The 27,135-nt window shown below is 37.2% G+C and overlaps 1 protein-coding gene across 1 annotated transcript; it reads left to right on the top strand.

Moving 5' to 3' along the window:
• The first annotated feature begins 71 nt into the window (after positions 1–71).
• chp1 (calcineurin-like EF-hand protein 1) lies at positions 72–26,409 on the top strand. The gene is made up of 7 exons (XM_079843327.1): positions 72–399; positions 4,233–4,305; positions 12,022–12,102; positions 13,844–13,968; positions 15,995–16,056; positions 22,833–22,955; positions 23,155–26,409. Exons 1-7 carry the CDS (start codon positions 333–335, stop codon positions 23,206–23,208), a joined length of 585 nt encoding a protein of 194 aa, XP_079699453.1. The 5' UTR covers positions 72–332; the 3' UTR covers positions 23,209–26,409.
• Positions 26,410–27,135: the final 726 nt, after the last annotated feature.

The raw sequence follows: 27,135 nt of genomic DNA, 5'->3' as shown, positions 1-27,135 counted from the left end.
TTGACAGACAACCGCACCAGCCAATCATAGCGCGTTATTCTACAGGCGTGGCCACGACGCACACAAACACCGAATCGGCATTTGCTGACGTCACGGAGAGCCACTCCGACTCTGCCTTTAGCTTAGCCTCTTAAACTCTACCCCTTTTCTACTGGATTTGATTTGGATCGCGCCTGATCCCGTTGTAATTAAGAAGCAAGCGCGTAATTACGCCGGACAGAGAGTCGCGGAGGCTGACTGTTCACCGGACAGCTTTCTACAGCTCTGAGTTTAGTGATAAGGAGTGAATTTCATGTGCTAGCTCGAGCTGATCTTCAGTAGAAACAGCAGTCATGGGCTCCAGAGCTTCATCATTACTCAGAGAAGAGGACATTGAAGAAATCAAGAAAGAAACTGGATGTGAGTATTAGCTTTGTGTGTATTATCCGTGTTTATATAGACATGGCTGGAGAGTTCTGATGGTGAAGATGACACATGATTTGATGTAATAGGTCAATGGGTAACAGTTAGTTGACTTCTCATACTTTTGGGAAGTATTTAATGTCTTGTGGTGTAATATATAGCTATACCTTTTAGTTCTGCAGTATGCTAAATGTATTTTAAAACTAGAAAGTCTACAGGGGGACCTAATATTATAATTTTTACACAAAATATTTGTTTTGGTGAAGAAAACTGTCTCACAACATGTTATGCTTCAACTACCTGTATATCAAACCTAATTCAAGTCATCAGCCTAGTAGAGGTTTCATGAGCAGAAGCACTGAATTAAACTGACTGGGTGACCCCTGCTCTTCTATGGGCCAGATGATCTGGTGTGTGTGTCTGTCGTGATATGAGTGGGGTGTGTGTGTGCATATAGAGGGGCAACAGATGAATATCTCTCATTTTCAGAAGCTGCTGGTGTGTTTGTGTCAAATACTGCAGTACATGTATACACTACCTGGCCAAAAAAATCGCTGTTTGGATTTAAATAGGCAAATGCTTAAGAGACTGTGATTGGATCTTTATTGCCGTGATGGAAATAAATGTTGTGTTGTTATTTCCATTAAGAAATAACTTCAATGTTTGGTCAATATCTTGTATTGACAATGCAAGAGTCCAGCACTCTGTAAAGTTTCCAGCACATCCCCATTCTTCACTGCATAAATTATAAATTAAGTGTTGAATAATCCGGATAGTTCACCCAAAAATGAACATTAGCCCATTATTTACTCACCCTCAAGTCATCCTAGGTGCGCCGCTAAGGGGGGGGGAAAGTTAGGACGATTCTAAGGGCCCACACACTTTTGGGGCCCCCAGAGATCGGTTTTATTAGTAGTAACAGCACTAGTAGTAATGTATTATAAATGTATAATCTACCAAAGAGTTACAAATATAAAAAAATTATGGCATTTCCGGCAAAATCCAGCAAAACGCTCCACTCATGAACCGCTCACAACAAAACAACGTTCACTCAAATCCCACTCCGACATGAAAATTCTCTGTGCTATAATTGTTGCAGCCATTAATGTATTTATTTTTATATTTATGTTTAAATATAATGTTGTTTTTTTATGTCTATGTTGTCAATCTGTCAATCTATGTCGATTATGAAAAGTGAACAGCATGAGATGAATGGAGTTGATCAGACATGATTGTGACCACTTCATTAAGTCTTGTTTTGTATAAATTGTATCTTAATTTTAATCAATGTTTCATCAGCCAATTGGGGCATTCTGGGTTGAGCGAGCGGAGCTTAATTGGTCAGTATTATTAAATTGCAGACAAAAACATTGGATAGCTAGGTTGGTGTGGTAGAGGGCCCAACATCATATTCTTTCATAGGGCCCAAAATTGCTAGCGGCGCCCCTGTGTATATGACATTCTTCTTTCAGATGAATAAAATCAGAGTTATATTAAAAAAGTCCAGGCTAATCCAAGCTTTATAATGGCAGTAATTGTTGCTCTGTTTTTGAAGTCCATAAAAAATGCATCTGTCAGTCGAATAACGTGCTCCACGTGGCTCCGGGGGGGTTAATAAAGGCCTTCTGAAGCGAGTCGATGCGTTTGTGTAAGAAAAATATTCATATTTAAAACTTTATAAAGTAAAGTTTCGGCCGATCGCCTTCCGACTGCAGGGGCACTTTCAACACTTTTTCCATAAATTGAATACGGAAGGCGATCGGCCGAAACTTTACTTTATAAAGTTCTAATTTTCATTTTTGCCTAATGGAGAAAAATAAACCTTGGGAGAAAACAGGCTCAGTCATGGTGCCAGTTCCCTTCTGGAGACCAGACATCAGGAAGAAGTGACGTCTGGATCAGGGTTTAATCTGCACTGACCTGATGCAAATATTTAGATTTTACTAACACTGTTTACACCTGTGCAGCTGCAAAATGTTATGTGATCGTTGGTGTGATTTGCTTGGCCAGGAAAAGTAGCGTTTTCTGATCTCTGCCGTCTCGGTGCTTCGGCCTTCGGTACGGATGAACCACAGGGAGAGACGTCCACCCCCACAAGATCTAGAAATAGTCTGGGGATATGGTTTATACGTTAGTGGAGAGCTATATATGAGAGCTTTATGTTTATTTTGCAGACCACACAAACCAAACTCAAAGGGTCTGCAGGCTTTTTAAATGTTTCCAAAGGCCATTAAAACTATGAAATATTAACAGCCATTTGTATGTGTTTTTACTACATTCCTGTAAAGCCACATGAAGGACTCTCCTTGTTATTGTCTGTTTTCCCGCTCTCTTCCTCTGCTGTCAAAGCCTAAAGGGAAGAATCCAGCATTTCACACTGGTTCTCTTTATGTGATTGAGTTTTAACTCTTGGCTGAACTTGTGCTTCTGTATCCTGTGTGATTTCACTCATCATGTGGGGTTGTTCTGCATTCATTTACTTCATTGATCAAAGGGTTGTTGTGAAAGATGTTCCACTGATGTGGTCAGAAAGCGGCTTTACCGTCTTAACAACAGTTTATTTGTGTAGTGATTTCCAGCTACCAATCCAAAGCTGCTTTATTCTGGTGAACAGATGTCCAAGTTTATGTATGAATTGAATATCTTTACAAACTTTTTAGTTGTTGTTGCTAAATGTATTAGTTTTTAAGTGAAGGAAATACACCCAATAAGTGTCTAATATATAAAACCTCATGAAGTTGGTTGAGATAATGAACAGTATGTAGAGCTGGTATTTAAAGTAATTTTTACGGTCCCTTTTTTTGGATTAATTTACCAGTTTTGATGAATGAGATAAATTTTTAGTTGAAGAAAAAGTTCACTTCAGTACATCAAAAATCAAACTATATGCAAATTACAAAATCTGTAATATCCTGTAAACAAATTTATTTTATTTATTAGATTGCAAGACATTAGATATTTTGTCATTTTTATTTATATAAAAGGTTTCTGTGTGTTTTAAAGTCTTCCCTTACACAAATGAAATCAGAGCAAAAAGTCTTAAATCATAGTTTTGGCATTTAAATGTTGCATGCAAAAAAATGAAGGACGCCTTCAGTATTTTTGCCGTTTTTCGGTACAGATAGTCTATCTAAACATATTTGATGCATTTACTTAAGATGCAATTGGAAAATGGAAAATTAACAAAATGAGTTAATGCTCTGTCAATAAGTTAGGAAAACTTCCCTTTGAATTAACACAAAAATTGGCAATAATTTGTTCTTGTTTGAATCATAAACTCCCTTCATTTTCATCAATATCACTGAAAACAAGACTTCATATTTTATGTCATTTGTAACTCCAGTAAATGTATCTTGCTTAAGAATATTTAGACAATTACACTGGCAAACAAGGCAAATACTGAGAAAGAACGCGATTTGAAGATACAGTAAAGGTTATGTTAGTGGTTGAGAGCTGAGGTATTCAGTAAAATGCATTAAAAGTACTGGATATCTGTTGGAAGTTGTGTTTTCAAACTCTGAAGCATTGGTAATACAGCTTCTTATGTTTCTCTCTAGGCATTTCCATTTAGAGAATATATTGTGTGTTGGGTTCCCTTCAATATATTCCTTAAATTGAAGTCTTTAATTTTCCCCTGTGACCTGTCTAGATTGATCTCAAGTTGTTGATAACTTCCCTGAGATATAAGACGCTCATTATGTTGTCTAGTTTGATAAATCTCTAGTATGTTAGGCCATTCAGATAAGCCTTAAACCGTACTGTCAGTCTGATGATCACATCTGTGACTTGAATGTTCACTGTTCTTAACAGACTTCATTTGTGTGTTACAGTCTCCCACAGTCAGATCACTCGCCTCTACAGCCGCTTCCACAGTCTCGATAAAGGAGAGAACGGAGCGCTCAGGTACGAGACGCATGAATTACATGAGTAATACTGAACTTTAACCATGTGATGTTGCAACACCTTAGGCCCATGAGGAAACCGGTATTACACAAGCAGTTCTGATATATATGCTCACTCGCTTTTAATTTAACGTTCACTCCAGCCTCGGGCTCTGCAAGTTAATATGTTAAGGAATGTCTCTGTTTGAGTTTTGACTATGAGGAAAGACTTTTCCTATTACACTGCTAAAAATATGACTTTTCTTGTAAATATTCCTTGTTAAAGAGCGAGGTCAAGGACAGTAATGAAGCACACATTTCCTTGCGTGACATTGCCGTAGTCGTTTGCATAATGTCCTATGTGTCCGGAGTGACCTCTGTACACACTATGATTATTATCAGTGAAAGGTTATAAGGAAGATGAGACGGTATAGAAAGCAAGCTGTTGAGCTGGTTGTGTACTGGTAAATATAGCAGTAATAGTGCATTTATAGCACAAAGTATTGCAGTATGTTTTATTGTTATGTGTTTGACAAATGAACATTACTAAAAAATGAATTGGTACCATTTCTAATTAACCCTCTGGTGCTTTTCGGTCATTTTCGATACGTTTAGTTTTTTATTTTTATTTTTACTTCATCGGAATTTTACATAATTTGGTAAATGTTTGGGCACTTGCTATGTGATTGTGAATGCAAAAAAACAAGACATGGACATGGACATGATTTGAAAAGGTTAAATGGTCCTGGGAGAAAAAAGTCAAAAATGACCGCATTGAAAATGAATGGGAAGCGAATTTCATCTAGTTGAAGCACTGGGTACTGCGCCCAAACAAAATCTTACAGAAAAGCTCATTTTTTGACATATCATCCTCAAATTTGGGATACAACTTGTTTTGATTTTCTCACAGTTTTAGAGTAAAGCATGTTTTGGAATATATATATATATATATAATTCCAATTATTCATAATTGGCATTTATTCATATAATGCATTTATATTCATAATACATTTAAACTTCTAACTTTTTAAAATTTCAATTTTGATTAACAATTCCATAAATATAATATATCATGTAATATAAGTACCATAAAATCCCCTAAAATACAAAACAATTAATAAAACATCAAACTAAAATATAGTTCTGAATATAATTTATCAATTTTGACCGTCACCAGAGGGTTAAAGTGTAATATGTACAATTATATTCAAATTGACAAAATAACAAAATATGACCCTGGACCACAAAAACAGTTATAAGTCACACAGGTATATTTGTGGCAATAGCCAACAATACATTGTATACAATGTTCCCTCTAAGCCGCGCACTTGTGATGCCGCGCAGGAAGAATAAAATGCCGTGCAGACGACAGACACAGACGCGAAATGTGGGGAGAAATCCATTTGATTGTAGTTTCAAAGAGAAATAATTGCAAACTCTAAACACCAAAGTAACACACATCAGTTTAAATAGATGTGTGTGGTTTGGGTTTCAGTGATGTTTAGATAACTATAGAAGAGTTTACATGTTCCCTTGAACATATTTAGCTATTAGATCTATTTAATTACTTCAGTTAGTTTTTTTTAATAAATTGAAGCTTTTAAACTGATATAATATACTATAAATACTTCCATTAGTTTTTATATTATATTATAGGCTATTATAATTGTATTATAGTGCAAGTGTAATAAAGAATTGATCTCACAAGGGGATTGTTTAGGGATCCTTCCCATTAAAACGTTTGAAAACCCCTGATATAGAAAATCTTGGAAATTCATAAACAATGAACAAACATTTAATATAGATGGTTTAATGCTGCCTGGTGCCAATAAATGACTGTACAAAAACACATTAAGAACCATCTCAGTGCAACCGCTTAATTATTTTCATATTATATTATATTCTATTATAAAGAATTGAACTGTCCTGGGGGAGATTTTATTAGTATTTCTTGGTAAAGAAGACTACAGTTAACAGCACTGTAAAATGTGCTTAATTTAGTTACTTCTGAATTAACTTATTTTTTTATTTAATATATCACTAAGTTACATCAATGGTTAAATAAAATAGAAATAGCACATTCAAGTTAAAAGTTATAACTGCATCCATTTTTTTTGTGAGTTTACATATGCTGTACAGGTAAAGAATGTTTTTGCTCAGGTGACCAAAATGTCCGCCCAATAGAGAAAAGTTTTGCTCAGCGAGAAAAGAAATTAGAGGGAACATTGATTGTATGGGTCAAAATTATAATCAAAATTATTCTTTTATGCCAAAAATCATTAGGATATTAAGTAAAGATCATGTTCCATGAAGATATTTTGCAAAATTCCTACCGTAAATATATATAAAATGTATTATTAGTACTAGTAATGTGCATTGCTAAGAACTTCATTTGGACATCTTTTAAAGACGATTTTCTCAATATTTAGAATTTCTTTTGCACCCTCAGATTCCAGATTTTCAAATAGCTGCATCTCAGCCAAATATTGTCCTATCCTAACAGACATTGACCCTTATGACTGTTTTTGGGGTCACAAATAAAAACCAAAGTACACTACCGTTCAAACGTTTGGGGTCAGTAAGTTTTTTTTTTTTTTTAAAGAAATTCAGTAAGGAATGGATAAATACTTTAGAAGTGACAGTAAAGGCATTTATAATGTTCTTTCGAAACTTTCTATCTATCAAAGATTCCTGCACAACTGTTTTCAACATTGATAATAATAATGTTTCTTGAGCAGCAAATCCGCATATTAGAATGATTTCTGAAGGATCATGTGACACTGAAGACGGGAGTAAAATTCAGCTTTGTATCACAAGAATAAATTACAAATAGAAAATATACACACTATTACTGTTTTTACTGTATTTTTGATCAAATAAATGCAACTTTGGTGAACACGAAACTTCTTTCAGAAACATTAACACAATCATACTGGCCCCAAGCTTTTGAACGGTGTTGTATAATAAGCCAAATTCAACTTTTCCTTTGAAAACTGACACTTGTGACGCATTTGAATGATTTTGGTGACATGCCGTAAGAAACGAAACTCATTCTGTTGACCAAATATACTGAAGTCACAGGTTGTTCTTGTTAAAATTGTTTGTTTTAAATGGCAACATCCTCTGTGGTTTAAAACCTGCTGACATGATGGTTACTTCAACAAACATTAGTATAAAAAAAATCCCAAGAGCAGCACACAACCATGTTGATGACCTGCTGTATTTGTTGTCACCCCAAACATCCGTCAGACTGAGATTAGAGGAACGGACACTTGTGTTTGAACAATAAATAGCCTCTGAAATCAGGGCGGTGAGGTGTGTGTGTCCTGTGAGTGTGGAGGTCACCGCCGCGGCCACTTTCCTTATGCCCGAGAAGGTTACTCCCACAAATGATATGTTACTAAACTGTTTTTTCATAATTTGTAATGGGATTACGGTTTTAATTACGCTGACTGACTCTGCACAGTAATCGCATTATTATTACTCGTATCAGGTGAACAATAAAAGGGTAGACGTCAAAGTATCCTTTTAACGAGTCCCATTTTCACAGAATTAGGGTTGGGCTGTCCTGTGAAGTACAGCTTTATACACATTACTTGGTCCAATGTCAACCCAAGAGCACAGAGACATGTTCGTGCTGAATAATACTCACTGGCTCAAAATAACAAGCCTGAAAACAATCAAGCCATATCAAATGTTTCAGCAGATTTACTCTTCACCAGGAGAAAAAATGCTTAAAAACAGCCGTTGTTATAGCAAATCTGTTCAAGTAATGACATTTTCAGAAGAACTGTCATTTTATTATTAAAAAAAGGATGGTTTCTCATGTTATTTCATTACAGGAAAACTTCTGAATACAGTAACGTTACACCCGACTCGTTTCCATCAGTTTGTAAAACCTGAAACTCACCCGAAGCGCATTTACACGCTACAGTGGTGTAAAGCATTTGAGTAAATTTAATTAGTTGATGTATTTAAGTGTCTTTTTAAGTATATATAATGTACTCCAATACATTAGTAATAAGTAATGCAATTACTTTGCTGCATCCGAAAGCTACTTCTTTCGGAGGATACATTCCAAGGTGTCAGTGCACATCCGAAACCAATAGCTTCACTTCTTGTCTCCTGAGAGACCTTCATCTGATCGATTTTTAAAGGCAGCATATGTGCTGCCTTTGATATCTCACAATCCTGTGCTTTCAATTCTGTGACAGTTGAGCTAAAAAATACAGATGGCGTCTGAAAGTTTCCACTTCTGATGTCATTTCTAGTGGTAAATGTATTGTAGTATTTAAATTTTTGCTTGGTTATCACCAAAGCTCTCTCTGTTTTGCTGTAGATCATTAAATCAAGCTCAAACGCTGCCTACAAAGTCATTGCCTGATAAGGCAGTGAGGCAACGTTTTTGGACGCAGCCCTTGTTATATATTGTATAGCACACATAGCCTGTAAAAAAAGATGGAGGTAGTGTCCATGACAGCACCCGTAGGTTTCCGAAGAGCGGTGCCGGCTTTTGCCATTATGGCAGCACGTCACTCCTGGATAACTGAAAATGGGCAAAGAGGCGGGACATTGGTGGAGCTGAGGTGCCTGAAACCACGCCCGCCTAGCTCGACCATAGTGGCAATCTACCTGTCACTCAAGTGGCCACACCCTTAATTATGCAGAATTTTAAGGTTTAATATAATTTAAAAGGATGAGTTATAAATAAAAAAAATCACCCCCCTCACAGTTGTCATGAAGGACAAAATTAGCCGTATAGACTAAAACCACTTTTTGTACCAGGCTGTAAACATGTTTTTTTTCTGCTGTAAAGTTGGGAATTTTAACATGGGGGAGATACAAATTTGACTCCCTTTTGGAGCCTGTCTCTAGCGGCCAGTCGATGAATTGCAGTCACTTCCATGTTGGCTTCAAGACAGGTTGCCGCTTGATAGCATAGATATACATAATAAAGGCTAGATGTCTCGTCCGCGCTGCTGGCCAATGGAGTTCGACGTCCGCACCTGGCGGCCATTTTGTCACAGTCAGCTCGCTCACTCGTAACATTGTGTTTTAATGGCGCATGTACTTTTTAAATAACCATAACTTGCTCAATTTTCTATCGATTTTCAAACTGTTTTGTTTGTTATAAACATCTGAGATGTAGTTATGACACTGCATACTTATTAATAATTATTCATCATTTGTTCAAGCATCCAGAATTATAGCCACGTTAATAATGTTTGTAAGAAACTAAACCATTTGTAAGTTCGTCAAGATTTCAGCGAGATAAGAGTGTTCGTACAGGTCACTCACCTTACATCAGCTACCACAGAGCCCGCCAGAAAGCTTGCCTGTGCAAGGCCCGGCCCTGGCCCGAGACGCTGAGGCCCTAGCCCGGCCCTGGCCCGAGACACTGAGGCCCTAGCCCGGCCCTGGCCAGAGGCGCTGAGGCCCTAGCCCGGCCCTGGCCCGAGGCGCTGAGGCCCTAGCCCGGCCCTGGCCCGAGGCGCTGAGGCCCTAGCCCGGCCCTGGCCCGAGGCGCTGAGGCCCTAGCCCGGCCCTGGCCCGAGACGCTGAGGCCCTAGCCCGGCCCTGGCCCGAGACGCTGAGGCCCTAGCCTGGCCCGTGTCCGACAGCTCATCAAAATGATCAGCCCGAGTCCGACTGGAGCCTGTGGTTTTTTTTTTATTTTTATCCTCCCTCTTACACATTAGTTGCAGCCATTAAAATAGTTCAGTAAAGCTACACTGTGTGATATTTTCCCCCATCTAGCGGTTAAAAGGTATATGACCATCCAGAGAATATTAGTTTCTGTTCTTCTCAATTACGATTTGGTTTTAACTCCTACGGTGGCCGATTTAGTCCAAGATTAACATGGCTTCCAGTTCGACCTCGTCCACATTCGTGTCGACATCACCACACCACATTGGGTGCCATCGAGTGTTAAAACGCGAAAAGGTATGTCCCTCTTTGGCTAATGTACTTTCAAGATGGAGGGGCAACATGGCGACCCGCATTCGAACCCCTCACCCGTATGTATTTTCAATGGCATATTATAAACTTACGAGAATACTTTATTACTTAAAAGAAGTAAATATACATTAATGAGCACATATATTTTTGAAAGAACTGTGTTTTTAGCTAAGAATAAACTAAAAAAGTTACAGTGTAGCTTTAATGTCAAAGTAGTTCTATTTTGTTTTGTTTCTTTATTAAGTTAATTTAGAAATTTTTTTGAAGCATTTTTTTTTTTTGTTAAATTAAAGTTTTTGTTCTTTAAAGTGACGACCAAGCGGCCAGCGGCCGACAGTGAGTTAACCCAACGCTTTAGCCTCTCAAATCAACACTTTACTTGTCTTGCTTATAAAATCCATATAAAACACTTAAAGCATCGTTTAAACGTTTAGCCTACTATCACCACCATCACAGTAAAAAGGCATTTTTGACAAGATGAGGCAGGCAGATTGCAACGGCGTGAGCAAACGAAATGGGCTACACAATCTAAACAAATAAAAATGTAAAAAAAATTTAATGCTGGTTGTCTTACCTTACACCTCTCCGCCAAATGAATATAAATCCGATCTTCATTTCCCGCGCTATATGCACATTTAACAGAGTTCATGTCAACGAAAGCAACCGCTTTGAGCATTTTATTCATCAGCTCATTTCAACATCAAAGACCGCATTATGAGAACGAGCGACCTAAACACTGGTAAGAGTTTTAGTCTCATTAGTTTTAATGAAGATGGTTGTGTTTTTGAGCATCTAAGACTTAGCTTATTTTCAGTTTCACTTGTGGCAGTTTGCGTGTTGGCTTGCTTTTTTGGCGATGTGTGTTGCATAGCGCCGTCCTCTAAACACTGTGCGAGTCAGTCTTGACAGTTGCGGACTCGCGATATCATGGTCTCATGTTTTTTCCACCAGCGCAGCACATCTCATTGTTTCTTTCAATTATTGAATGTCTAAAATATAAAATGAAGGAGAAGCCTAAAAAGGCCCGAAGCCCAGCCCGCGTTTGAGGTATGACGGGAAAATATGCCGGGAGAAATGCAGGGCTCTATTAGAGACTCCGCCGTAAGACATCTAGCCTTTATTATGTATATCTATGCTTGATAGCACCTAACTTTTTCTGCAGCAGTTTCTTTTTGTTACAAAAGAAACAATATCGCCATCTGGTGGACATTGAAAGTAGTGCGTTTTGCCCTTACTCACCCAAACCTGTTGAAAAGGCTACTTTACACAAATGTGAGTGCATTAGCAGGTAGTTGCTGAATCCCAGGTGTTTCATATGAGATGAGGACGTGATGAGGCCGAAACCAGCATGTCCAGTGCAAGCAGACTTTCTATGACTATTTAATTTTATTTACCTGTTATTTTGAAGAGGCCTTTTTTAAGGGATACTGGTTTACTTATGCCCTTTTTGAGCATTTGAGCTTGATCCGATTGTCCAAAACGCATCTTAATACCATGTGTAAACAGGGCCTAAAAGTGTTGAGGACTATATACTTTATATATATATATATATATAGTGCATCTTTGAGCCTACATTCAGTACGAGTAAAATACTGTTAAAATCAGATACTTTAGACTTAACTCGAGTGATATTGGACCTGGTGACTTGTAACTTGTAATAGAATAATTTCCGCTTCAAGGTATCTATACTTTTACTTAAGCGTGGTTTTCAGATACTCTTTACACCTCTGACACACAATAACTCTCTCTCTCGCTCTCTCTCTCTCTCTCTCTCTCTCAGCCGAGAAGACTTCCAGAGGATTCCCGAGTTGGCCATAAATCCTCTTGGTGATAGGATAATTAATGCCTTCTTCCCAGAGGGGTAAGTAACATCTCAGAAGACATTTTGAAATATAAGATAGACCTGTTATTGCAATAGTATAGTATACTTTGTATTTGTTAATGCTTTTTCAAAGAACAACAAGGTATATAAGTCAAAGAAAACAACCAAATATAAGTAAATGGAAAAGAAAGATAATATGGGTAATATAAAAGTGAATAAAGGGTGTCCACATTTCACTTAAAGTGAAATGATTAATTGTTTAAATTATTTAAAAAAAAATTGCATTGATATTTTTATGACAAAGGAGTTTTAATTATATATGATATGTATGTGTATATATACATATATATGTAAATACATTTCATTCATTTGATCAAAAATACAGTAAAGACAGAAATACTGTGAAATATTATTACAATTTAAAATAACCGTTTTCTATTTGAATATATTTTAAAATGTAATTTATTCCTCTGATGCAAAGCTGAATTTTCAGCATCATTATTCCAGTCTTCAGTTGTACTACTTAATATTTTTGTGGAAACCTACGTTTTTAAGGATACTTTAAAGAACTGAAAGTTAAAAAGTATGATGTGTATATATATTTTCTAGTTTGGCTTTGAGGGTAAATTCTTGACCAGTTTCATCTCATTCATTTGGATTTCTCAGAGGATATAATTTCCATATTAGTTTATCAGTGTTTTTGTTAGATTATGTTACTGTGTGATACAACATGTTTAGTAAACTTCTTCAAACTATAGCTGCGTTTCCACCGAAATTACCCGGAACAATTTGTACCAGGGACTTTTTTTACAGGAACTTTTTTCCCCCAGATCTGCTACTGTCTGCGTTTCCACAGCGGTCTAATGTACTGGGAGGATTAGGCAAATTAGTCCGGTGATGTAGGACTGCGCGCGGCTGTTCCTCCCAGTCAGCAATGGACAGGAATCATTTTTGCGCGATACTGTCCTCAACAATAACAAGGAGCAGCGTTGCTTTTGGTAGTTATGTATTGGTTTAATAAAGAGGTAATTAACAAAACGGCGGAAAAGAGGAGAAGAGACGAGCACTGATACTAAAGCGTATTCTGAAAGCTCGTAAAGCTAGATTTAATGTTATTATCAGGTATGGACATTGACCGTGAGATTGCTGACACGAACGTGCGTCATCTGACAGAAAGAGCAAGACTGATATTTACTGAACGCCGAACGAACCTCGCAAGACTTTTAAAAATGCCGGTTGAAATAAAATGCTGCGTGAGCTCAACCGATCAGCATGTTCAGCGCCCAAGTCCCATCCTCGAAAGTTCCCGAACTTTGAAAAAGTACCACCTCGGGAGCAGGGCCGTTTGGAGGGGGAAATATTTACCCCGAACTTAATTTAGACCCTGGTTCCTGCGTTCGAAACACAAAGAGTACCACCCCAAAGTTCCTAGTTCCTGTGGTGGAAACACGGCTTATGTCATTGCTCTCTCAAAACACACAGCATGTGGGTGGTGTCCCATGGGTTGTTGGTTTCTTCATGGTTTATGTGGTTTCGAGTGTTTGATTCTTACCATGGACTCAAATTCCTTGAAGCATGAAGAAACTTTCTTGTGGGAATGTCTGTAAAAACCATTTTAAAGCACGAGTCTAAATTAGGACCACAGTTTTCATGGCATCAGGGAACTTGTCTGGAGCAACGTCTGGCCCTATAGAGATTCAGATATCAGTCGCCTAGAGTGGATCTTAGTAAACTAAATATAAGTTTTAATGTTGTGTGTGTGTGTCTCTCTCTCTCTCAGTGAGGATCAGGTGAACTTTAGAGGCTTCATGAGGACTCTGGCTCACTTCCGTCCCGTGGAGGACAACGAGAAGAACAAAGACCATACTGGAGAACCGCTCAACAGCAGGACCAACAAACTCCTCTGTAAGTTCAACCCAAACATCTCTCATATCTTGGAACGCTACTAGCTGGAAGGACCTTGTGAAGTAATCCCAGAAGGTGCTCTTTGGTTGGGTTTCAAGCATATACTTTAGAAAAGAGTCCAAGGCACTTCTTCCGGTACAAAAAAAGCCTTTATTTACATCATGGCTAATCACAACAGAACGTTAAAATTAGTTTAAAAACACTGCATACTGATGCATTTCAGCCTTCTGCTTTATTCAGAGTGTGTAAGGTACAAAATGAGTTGCAGGTGTAGATGTAATTACTTGCACTGTAGAGTTGGGAAAAACCCAGGCTGTATCTGAAATCGCCCCCTAAACCTTCATTCACTATTCCCTATGTTAGTCCACTATTACAGTTCACTTGAAGGAGTGAATGAAAATGAGTGGGTGAATTCGGCAGCCGTTGTGTGTACATCGGCTGTACACTCGTTATTGCGGTGCATTGTGGGATCAATAACGTCCACTATGATTTCAGACACCACTACGAATGGCTGTCCCTTCAAATAATTCCCTTATTTGGGGGCATTTCGGATTCAGCCCAAGGGTGCGTCTCAATTAGTTCACTAGCTCTCGAGCTTGTGAATCAGTATATCGTGTACACGAATTCGGGCACTGGTAAGGACAGTAAAAGACGCTGGCTCACTACACATTGGGACGCTGATGACTCGGTTTCTGGTGACGACAACGTCCTCATGGTACAACATCATTACTGGTATTTATGAATGACAGCAGAGCTGATATCTTTCTGACATTACTCCAGTTAATGTTATTTAAAGCACATTAATATAAATATTAGCTTTTTATATATACATGCAACATTTCAGCCTTAAATAAAATTATAAATGTTAGCTAGATTGTCTTCAATACCTGCCTAGCGATGGGTTTATGCTGAAATATAATAACATAATGCTTTCTATTTTTAAAAACATACATGGTTTGTAGTTATGTGTGGTGAGTTGGCTCACGTGATTTAAGTTTTACGCTTCAGAACTTCCATTAAGGGAACATAGTGAGCATTTATTCACCCTGGTTTTTGCGGTGCATTGTGGGACTTTTTAGGGAGCTAACGTTTCAGTGCACTGGAAGGATTCTGCGATTAAGACCTTAAAATGGCCGACTCCCTGATCAGTGCCCTGACTACTGAACCAGGGAGCTGAGCGAGACGCACCCCAAAAGAACCATTACAGGAGACCTATCATATTGTTTACCAGTAATAATCAGAAATGTTATTATCATAAATTTAAGAATGATTTATGAAGGATCATGTGACACTGAAGACTGGAATAATGATGCTGAAAATACAGCTTTGACCACAGGAATAAATTACATTTTAAAATATATTCAAATAGAAAAGTTATTTTAAATTGTAAAAATATTTCACAATATTTACCAATTGTACAGTATTTTTGATCAAATAAATGCAGCTTTCTTCTTTCTAATCCATTTTTTAAAAATCTCACAGACTCCAAACGTACGAGAAACGTTCGCAGGGCCTCCATTTACTTTTTTTAAAATGCTTTGAGTGATGTACTGTACACACACCGCTGAATCAGGTAGCAGAATAATTTAATTAAAATGATTCTCAAAAATAAGTTGAACTTACCATCTCAAATGCTGTTTTTGCTGTAAGGTTTAAAAAGTCACAACATAAGGAATGATTGCAAAACTTATCTAATTCCCTTTTGTGAAACATAATATAAAAGAAGCATTAAAATTCGTTTTTGAAAATACAAATTCAGACCGGAAAAATCCGTCCTACTTCTTCAGTATCTTCAAAGCATTTATAGGCAGGCAAAATGGCATTTCCCCCGAAAGAAAACAAAGGGCTTGAACTGATCCTGGTCTTAAACCTAATTACAGTTTTTAACGATGCTCTGAACCCGGTTTTAGTTCACAGCTACTCTTTATCTCTGCCACCTTCCCTTGCGTGTGTTCATGTAGACCATATTGTGTTGCAATTTTATTGCTTTTCATAATATTTCCATTTTTCTCTTATTTCTTCACAGTCGCTTTCCGGTTATACGACCTCGACAGAGACGACAAGATTTCTAGAGACGAGCTTCTACAGGTAAGAGAATCTTGCTTAATGACGTACAACAGAAAGCCTCTGCACTCGGCTCTGACATGGGAAACAAAAGAACGTTCTGTACCGTCTGAACAATGAAGCTCTGACTCACATGCCCTTGTCACCTGAAACCAGCTATTCATATTCTCGGAAGATGCTCTGTTTGACAGGGAAAACTCTTAGTCATTCCAGCTGGATTTCAAAGGGTCATTCGGGTGCGGTTCAGGGGGCTAAATTAATTTTTTTAACTTCTATTATCAAAGATGAAAAGTAGAACTTGAGAAAATAAAACTAACATAAATTAGTTTTTTCTACTCTTATATTTTAACCTGGATTTCGCCATGAAAATCTGAAAGAAACAAAAACCTGCGGGATGTGGTTTGTGATGTGTTCCAAAATGCAATGCTTAAAAATGCATAAAACTTTGTGCAAGCACTGAACACTTTAATGTTAATTTAGCTAAGAAATGCTTCTTAATTATTATTAGCATGTGTAATGCACAAGCACATGCATCCTATTCTATTGCTTTCTGTTTAAGGGAATATTTATTTATTTAAATAATTGGTAACACTTTACAATAAGGTTAATTAGTTATCATGAACTAATAATGAACTGCACTTATAAAGCATTTATTTATCTTTGTTAATGTTAATTTCAACATTTACTAATGTTTTATTAAAATCTTGTTAACATTAGTTAATGCACTGTGAACTAACATCAACAAACCATGAACAGTTGGATTTTTATGAACTAACGTTAACAAAGATGAACTAATGCTGAACAGCGGTGTTGTTCATGTTAACTAACGGATTAACTAATGTTAACTAATACAACCTTATTTTAAAGTGTTACCAAATAAAAAAAAATGTTAACCTTCACTCTATTTGACACTCTATTTTATCATAACTTTTTCCACTCTCAGACCAGTAGTCTTCACCCTATTGCGGACCAATCATAAAGCTAAATTTGCCATTTTGTCCATCAAACAAACCAGACAAGAGAGTTTTTATTAGATTAACATCAGTGGACTTGAACTTGAAAATGTTGTGTATCGACATTTTTCCACGGTTGAAACAACATGCCTTCTGATCTGTTCATTCATGTTTATTTTGTGCTATAACTAGTATGAAGAGATGATCTGTTCACGTACCACTACACATTAAAGAGCCACAAAACTGCATTCATTGTTTGAATTTCTTAAAAAATGACACCATTTAAAAGCTGAGACTTATTTCACACCAAACATAACCTGCTCTGTTGTGCATTGTCAGTGTCCTGCTCCGTGATGTAGAACTGGGGTTTGAACCAGGGGTCCCCAGAAAGTTCTAAGGGGTCCCCAGAAAATTTCAGAGAATTAAAAGACAAAGCAAAAATGGATAAAGTCTACCATTTTGTTACCACAGTTATCTGCGTGCTTCCTCAGCGATGAAGTTCCACATTTGCGTCTATCTTTTCTTAAACAGTTCTAAATGTTTCTCTCCTTTCTTGCTGTATACATACTTCCCAGAATTGTATATGTTTGCTTTGTATCTTTCTAGTGAGTTTTTCTCACTATATATACTGGAAAAAAAAAGGTTCTATATGGCACCAAAAATGGTTCTTGGCTCGTAATCATAGGGGAACCTTTTTTAGTGCTATATAGAACCAATTTTGGTGCTTCAGTGGTTCTTCAGCGGTTCTTCAGAGGTGCTATATAGCACCTTAGTCAAAGAACCGGTGAAGAACCGCTGAAGCACCAAAATTGGTTCTATATAGCACTAAAAAAGGTTCCCCTATGATTACGAGCCAAGAACCATTTTTGGTGCCATATAGAACCTTTTTTTTTTTTTTAGAGTGTAGTCCACTTTATCACTGGGGTTGTAATGTAGTATTCTCAATGCAGTACGTAAGCAGCTTGCATACATTTATGGTGAATACAAATTAGGGCTGCACATTTATATAGGAATTCTCAAAATATCGCAAATGTACATATCGCGATATGCATTATGCAACGGCACGCACTATCTGAATGATTTTAATAGGCTACTTAAAAAGTGTACGTTTTAGGTCGACGCATATAGTAGAGAGAATACACTGGGCACGACTGTTACTTATGTGACTTGCTTGACGTTAAAAAGAGTTATTAAACTCAATAACTTGCGAAAAAACAACTCCTTGCAGTCTCTGACACACAACGAAACGTGCGCACAAGCCCTTCAGTTCTGTGTTGTGTCTTGTTACACACTCAAACTGTCAAATACACACAGTTATGTCAAAAATGGCTGTCTTGATGAGTATTCATGTAAACACTGTTGGTTATGCTTTAAGTGAACAATATCAGTTGGGGAAAGAAACCTGCTAATACAGTTAATACAGTAAACCTGCTAATACAGTAAATACAGTAAACCTGCTAATACAGTAAATACAGTAAACCTGCTAATACAGTAAACCTGCTAATACAGTAAACCTGCTAATACAGTAAACCTGCTAATACAGTAAATACAGTAAACCTGCTAATACAGTAAACCTGCTAATACAGTAAACCTGCTAATACAGTAAATACAGTAAACCTCCTAATACAGTAAACCTGTTAATACAGTAAATACAGTAAACCTGCTAATACAGTAAATACAGTAAACCTGCTAATACAGTAAACCTGCCGCTGTCTGTCAAACAACAAAAGAAAAGAAAATCACTCAGTGCTCTTGGCTGAATAACCTTTGTAGCTTTCTTATGTATCAGTGTATATTTAATTAATGTGAAGACTACTGTTTTTAGTTCTTATTTTTAATAACAAAGATAAATTAAAATAACAAAAATAATCGTCCACCCCTAGTTCAGGTGTCTTTGTTTACCTGGAAGTTCTTGATGTTAAGTTTTAGGTTGATGTTACTATATATTACCAAGTCAAGCAAAGAGTTTTTGGTATTTAAATATTGGCATTAATTTTTTTGTTTGCTTACATTGATGTTAAAATAATATTTGTGACATACATTTTTGCCAAAACACTGCTGGTCACTTTCAGAAGTTGTAGCGATCCTTTCTTTTCCCAGAAAGAATGTGAAACGCATAAATGGTATAATTCTCAGTTTTTAAATATAATTTAAATAGATTTTACACACTTAAAGCAATATCGAATCGCATATAAAATATTGCATTATTTAACAAGGTATTGCATATCGCATTTTTCCTCAATATCGCACAGCCCTAATACAAATTATTTTTAATTGAAAATGTTCTTCTTCAGGTTTATACATCCAACATTAAGTATAGGCAATTTAAGTTTGGAAACAATATGTTGTATTTATAATGTCAACACTTCCTGTTTTTTCCATACATAAAAATATATAGATGGATTTTAGGAAGGGGGTCCCTCATAAAAGGTTCTTCATATTTGTGGTCCTTGGCACATATAGTTTGAAAACCCCTGATGTAGAGCATGATGTGTGGCGTAAGAGTGCCATGGCTTGTCGGACAGACCCACCCCCTTTAGTTAATGTTGCTATCAACAGTAACTAAGGGCAATGTTCCCTCTAATTTCTTTTCTCGCTGAGCAAAACTTTTCTCTATTGGGCGGACATTTTGGTCACCTGAGCAAAAACATTTACCTGTAACTCAAAAAAAGTGGTTTCATCATGCAGTTATAACTTTTAACTTTAATGTGCCATTTCTATTTTATTTAACCATTGATTTAACTTAGTGATATATTAAATAAAAAACGGTTAATTCAGAAGTAACTAAATTAAGCACATTTTACAGTGCTGTTAACTGTAGTCTTCTTTACCAAGAAATACTATTAAAATCTCCCCCAGGACAGTTCAATTCTTTATAATAGAATATAATATAATATGAAAATAATTAAGCGGTTGCACTGAGATGGTTCTTAATGTGTTTTTGTACAGTCAATTTTAATAGAATTATAATAGCCTATAATATAAAAACCACTGGAAGTATTTATAGTATATTATATCATTTTAAATGCTTCAATTTGTTAAAACTGAAGTAATTAAATAGATATAATAGCTAAATATGTTCAAGGGAACATGTGAACTTTTCTATAGTTATCTAAACATCACTGAAACCCAAACCACACACATCTATTTAAACCTATGTGTGTTAATTTGGTGTTTAGAGTTTGCACGCTACACTTGTGGTGGGTGTAACTGTAAATGTCTGTTTTGTTACCGTGCTGTGTCCATCATCTGTTATTTCCACCACTTAATCAAGCCACTCTTCTTTAAAACATGAGGTTATTCCACGTCTTTGCTTTTCTCGTTGCCTCTCATTATGAGCTATTTGGACCGCAAACACGACTCACTGCTGCGCTCACACGTGACATCTTTGTCTTTCTATGAAACCTGTAAACCGCATCCTCCGGTTCTAACACGATAGCGATACTAACTCTATAGCAGTGGAACAGAGCAGTGCAATTATTTCTCATTGAAACTACAATCAAATGGATTTCTCCCCACATTTTGCGTCTGTGTCTGTCGTCTGCACGGCATTTTATTCTTTATGCGCGGCCGCGCACGCGCGCAGCTTAGAGGGAACATTGCTTTCCACTCCCATTAGTGCTTTTTTGTTTTTGCTCTCTCTCATTAATTTGTCCTATTTAGTAAATCTGTCCCTAAATGTCATATCCTTCATTACAATGTGACAAAAACAAACCACACTAAAATGTGATGCACAAACAGTTAAGATCAAGCTAAAAATGCTGGAGATCTTCGTGACCAATTTAAAGGGGTCCTATAATGCCCCTTTTTAAATTTTTTTAAATATTTCTCTGTTGTCCCCAGATTGTTCATGTGAAGTTTTAGCTCAAAATACCCCACAGATCATTTTTTATAGTATGTTAAAATTTTTGAGGGTGAGCAAAAACGTGTCGTTTTGTGTGTCCCTTTAAATGCAAATGAGCTGCTGCTCCCGGCCCCCTTTCAAGAAGAGGGCGGAGCTCAGAGTCCTGCACGGGTGCGGGTACCCGACGGGTGACCCGCGAATATTGCTGAAACGGGTGAAAAACATCCTAGTATGTCGGATACGGGTGCGGGTCGGGTCGGAGAAGGGAGAAACACGGGTCTAAACAGGTTTTAAACAGTCACGTGCAAACGAATATAGGCCTATATATAAACAATATATGCATGTATATTGTAGATGTGTTCCTAAAAATATGCATATACAAAATTATGCCTTGCCTGTATTCCAAGTTGATAAAAATTTCAAATCCATATCAGTTTATCTGTGGCCGCGCGGCGCGCGCGTGCCCTCACAGAAGACACACAGAATGCAGTCGTCGAGATGGATCATGAGGAGTTTAAGAAAAGATAGACGCAAATGTGGAACTTCATCGCTGAGGAAGCACGCAGATAACTGTGGTAACAAACCAAGCACAAGCAGTTCTATCGAACAGTATTTGTGTTATGTTTCCAGAGTTTGGTCTCTTAATAACACTGTCTTAGTACATTAAGCCACGTTAAGTGTTTTTTTTATAATGGTTTTCTACGGTAGGAAAACGTTTAACGTGTAATTATACGCGTTGCGTTCATATTCTGGGCTCATCTGATTTTTTGTACATAGTATACGTTATTAGTATTATGTTTACTGAGTTTGGTCTCTTAATAACAGTACATTAAGCCACGTTAAGCTCCCGGCAGAAGTTGTCCTTGTGTTAATGGTCGTGTAATAACTTCTGTATGCTGGCAATAAACATTTTTGTAAGTGTGTCTATAATGTGACATGCTAAACTGATTTTATTGCGGGTGCGGGTCGGGTGTCGGTTCTATTTTAAGCGGGTCGGGTGCGATTTTAATTTAGTGCTGCTGTCGGAAAACGGGTCAGATGCGGGTTTAAGCACTGCGGGTACGGGCGGGTGCGGGTTTTTAAAATCGGACCCGTGCAGGACTCTGGCGGAGCTTCAAGAGCTCGTAGCAACTCCGATTACCTCACACAGACACACACTGATAATGTCCGAAACTGTTCAGCCTTTTATGTTCAAACTGGAGTCGGACAATGACGGAGAGACTTCAAAAAGAAGTGACAACATGTAGAATGCAACAGGACGTTTATGAATGTTAGTTGAGGAATTTATGTAGCTGATGTGGAGTTACTATCTTCAAGTCATTGATTAGCATATTCTGTCATGATAATCTATAAATCGCTCGTGTGGGAACTGTTGTAAGATATGTTGTCATCTTGCTTTTATGACATGCTATTGCATTTGTGCTACGTACTGTATTGGAATAAATGTGAAAAGACGGATGGGACTCCAATGTGCTCTTCTACAACTCTTCCTCTTCTCAACATAGCCTTTGTTGCGTGTTCACCGGGGCAGGGTTTATATACATTTTAGGGTTTGTGATGTCACGAAGCTCGTTGTAGTCCCTACCAGCCGTTTGTTGTAGTCCTTAAAAAGCTATTTGTGTCAAAGTAAATATCTCCTATTGCATTGCACTTTGAGCATTGTAAGTTTGCAGATATTGTTTATGCTCAAACAGCAACATTACACACTAACTACAGTTAAAAAAGTGAAATCATAATCAACCACCCCTTTAATATGTAGTATTCATCCTGCTTGTATTACTTTAATGTAACTGCCTATTCAACTCTGAATAGGCATGTAAATGTCATGATTTGTATTTGAATTATTCCGGTTTCTGACATTAGAAATCCAAGGGATTCAGTATGAACCTTTTTTTATTCCTTCCTTATTTTATAGCCATTTGGAAAATGAACTGCAGTCTGCTTTTCAGCCTCTAGAGGACGCCACATAACAAACCAAATAAGACTCAAACTTGTTTTTTCAGGTGCTGAGAATGATGGTGGGGGTGAATATTTCTGATGAGCAGCTGGGAAGCATTGCAGACAGAACCATCCAGGAGGCTGACACTAATGGAGACATGTGTATCTCATTCAATGAGTTCACGAAGGTAATTCCTGAAAAGGAAAAAGCATTCAAAGTATTTGTGCACCTTCTAAAGGGATAGTCCACCCTAGAGTTTTCCTTTTGTGTTCCACGGATGAAAGAAAACAATACAGAATCAGAATAGCACGATGAAGGTGATTTTTAAATGATGCCAAAATTTCTTTTGAACTGTTCCTTTTAAAAGGCCTCTTTTTGTTCCTCAGGTGTTGGAAAAAGTGGACGTCGAACAAAAGATGAGCATCCGCTTCCTTCACTAAAGACCAAATGCGCTCCGAACTCTTGAGTGGAGATGATACGTGTCAATATAGATAAGACATGCCCCCGATTTTTATTTATGTGGGCCGATTTGTGCTTGATAAACATGATTGCGTTACTTTTGTTCCAATCATCTGTGACTCTTGGGTTGCTGTTGCACTTGACGGACGGCGTGTCCTGGTGCCTTCACTGTTCTCAAAAGTCACTGTGGCTTTTCTCTCATGTAATAATTATATTTATTCCAGCTGTGGGAAGCAACTGTTTAAAACTTTCCAGATTGGGAATATTGATATTGACATTAATGGATGCTATTCATCACGATCTTCAAGGCCAAATCTGATGCTTCTGTAATAAAGAAATGAGTTTGAGATTTGACATGAGAAACTTCCCCCATGAAAATCACATTTAGCTCACTGGTTTTCATTTGCAGTCAGAAATACCTGGCTTTTTTTTTAGTAAGGGTGGATGTGAATAATTTCTTGTGGTGGATAATGATTGCAAGTCTGCACTTAATGGGGAGTGAGAGAGCCTCCTTTACCTTAGAAAATTTCTTTTCCAGTAAATTTTCTGTGGGTTTTTGAATAAGTTGAATCACAGTCACAGTTTATTATTTATAATAGTGAGTGATTCTGTGCTCCTATTTATTTTGAAATCGCATGCTTGTGTAGTTAGATCTCAAAGTTCAGGAAAAGTGTGTAATTTCTGTGCCGCTTCAGTACACTGCCAAAAATGCTTTTTGCTTGATTCCAGTCCAGATATCTAAAAATTCTTAAATCAAGATTAAAAATGAAAAAAAAAAAAAATGGAGTTGAAGTAAGAAAAATAATTTAAAAAAAAAAAAAGACAAAACAAGGTAAAAAAATGTTTACCCCAATTGGCGGATAATTCAGCTTGTTTTAAGCAAAAACTCACTTCATTTTGAAAAACAAGAAAAAAACTATCTTGTCATTTTACTTATCTAGTAAAAGCATTGATTTTACGATTTTAAAAAATACTAAATAAGAAAAGCATTTGTTTGAAGTGTACCAAATGAAACCGAGATCTTTTTGTTTTTGGCCACCAAAATTTAACATGACAACATTTTCCAAAATTCTAACCCTAAGCAAGGCCGTAACCATGCCTTGTACATTATGGGGGCGGGACAATTTTAATAATTATCCATCAAATAATTAAAGTATTAAAATATATTTAAGGGATTATATAAGTTCTAGGTCTAATTGTAGGCATGAACCAATCAATTTTAACCATTTGCAAATGATATTTTATTTAAAAATATGCACAAATGCAATCTTATTCGTATCACTAATCTCGTCACTTTCAGTTATACACAAATAATGTCCATGATACCATGTTTTAGTTCAAAACGACAAAACTTGATAAAGTTCAGTAGTTTGCATCACTGGATATTACTGTGGGTTGTTTAACATTACAATCATGAAACAGTTGTCAAATATTAAATGTGTAGCTACTTACATCTTACCATAGCATGACAAGCCATCAAGATGTTGGGTCTGGGAACACACCATTGGCAGGGCTCAATCCGAGGGGCGGGATAAACGGTTGTCTTTTAAATTCCCTCTGCACGCAATAGGATAGCGCTACAACCAGCCAGAGCAGCGAAGAAGGTGAAGCGGAGCTAGTTGTTAGATTAAACTTTTGCCGTATCCGGTCGGCAAAACTCCGAACACATCTTCCTTTCTTAGAGAATGACTTCAGTGCCGTTCTTTGTTCTTTCCTCAAAGAAAAGCTTAACTCCAAGTCTTCCAGAGTAACGGCCAAATCCGATTCGAAAGACCGTTGTTTGCCAGCTCCTTTGTTTTCAAGTAGTACGTGGAAACGCCGCAACTCTGCCGTCATTATGTTAAGCCCGCCCACCGACTTTAAACACGATGTGATTGGCTTGACCAGAGTTTTGTTTTTCCAGCTCGCAAGCCAACGGAGAGTTGCTAGACTACCCTGGCTGCATATTAGATTTGGGTGGGTCTAGATTTCTAGGCTAATCTTACCACGCACTCTCCATTGGAACTAAAAGCATTGTGCATTCTGCACACGTCTTCAGTGAACAGTAAACCCCACCTTCTTTAATTTGATTGGCCATCTCAATCATTCTCACAGTGATGTGCACTGTTAGACCGCTGAGGCAGATCAGACTAAGAATATAACTTCTATAACTTGTTGTCATCCCAACAATAAATACAGAGGTGTGTGATCAGAGCAGCAGCAAGAATATCAAATATTGGGGAGACAATTTGGCCATTTCCAATTATGGGGGCCTGTCCCCTTCAGGTCAGGTTAGATGCCATATTGAATCTAACACGGATGAAAACGAGGCTGTGAGGGATAGACTTATGTTGTGTCCCAATTTGCCTACATGTGTGTATATATGCCCTAAAGTACATACTTTTGAGTGTGTATCAGAAGCTTTGGGGCATACTACTTTGTCATAACCGTGTCAAAATGGACCGTTCTTTTGCTCGGTTACGTGCATCTGGTCACCGTTTAAATTGCCCGGTCAATTATCTTGTCACAGTAAAAATCCTCCACATTCAGTTTAATTTGATTTCCTATCATTTCAGAGAGAAATGCAGTAGCACTGCCAGTTGTTGTTCTTTCATTCTGAGACTCTCCCCATCTGTTTGCAATTTGAATAATGATGCATTTAAAAGTTGACCAAATATTTAAAAAACGAGTGATGGAAACAAAAAAAATCCCTTAATTCGCTAAAACGTTTTTACGCTCACTTGAGGTGGTTTTTGACTTGTGTGGAAAATAGTTCATGCGAATAATGGGAGATGGAAACGCATTTGCCCAATAAATTCTGACGTAGCGAACATTAAACCTACGTGACTAATCGTCTGTTTCCCCTGATGGGGACATTCTAAAACACTTATTGTATTAAGAAAGTGATATTTAAAGACCAAATTCAGAAAACAATACTAATAAAGCATACTATGTGCAGAAAAGCAGATGAGGCCAGAATATGACAAAAGAATGCAAATGTGTGTTCTCCCTCTGTGTTTATGACAATATAAGTGTGAGTACAGATTTGGTTTTTGAAAATCACTAAGCCTGCCTGTGTTTTATTAATAATGTATAATGTCTTTTTTTTAACTGTTGGTCCATTTAAGCCTCATTATAAGCATTTACTTGGTTTTAAATGTGGGAGTTAAATGCATAACGTGTAATTAAAAGCGTTACGTTCATATTCTGGGCTCATCTGCTTTTCTGTTCGTATATGCTTTATTAGTTTGGTGTTTACAGAGTTTGGTCTTTTTTAATAGCACTTTCTTAAGCCACATTAAGGTAAAGCTGAGGGAGTTTTATTCACTGTTGGTTACTAGGTTACCAATACCACCATCATTCGCTCAAACAACTTGATGGAAACGCACCTAATTCGCATTTGTTTGTTTTTTTCTTTTTTGCGAACTTTGAAAAGATTCGCTTCACGTTTGGATGGAAACCCCTTTATCTAAACCTCACTTCCTAACCGTCGCACATCCGCCATGTTTGTAGTTTTTTTTAACACTTTTTGTTCACATGCGTAGTTCTAATCAAATCCTCATCCAATGCACAATGGGTTGTGGGCAATATAAGCCGTTAGAGTGTGCACGGATCTGCACTTCAGATTCAGGTACTTTTGGAATACTCATTTCAACATACTACGATTTGGGGGACACTAATTCTAATTTAAAATACTATTTAGGACGGATAATATGCAAATTGAGACGCAGCATTAGTCTTTACAATGACATGCAACTTGCAACAGTTGAAAGTGGGTTTTGTTTTAATGTTTTGTCAGCTAAACAATCGATATGTTATTAAACTACAGTACAATCCATTGTGGTGCACCAAAGTTTGTTAGAAAGTGAATTGTGCAACTTGAGCAAAGTAGGTTTTACTTTTCTTAGTGATCAATTCGATTTCGAATT

This window comes from Gobio gobio (assembly GCF_949357685.1).
Source record: "Gobio gobio genome assembly, chromosome: 18".
NCBI lineage: Eukaryota > Metazoa > Chordata > Actinopteri > Cypriniformes > Gobionidae > Gobio > Gobio gobio.
This window is presented reverse-complemented; position numbering and strand designations above follow the sequence as displayed.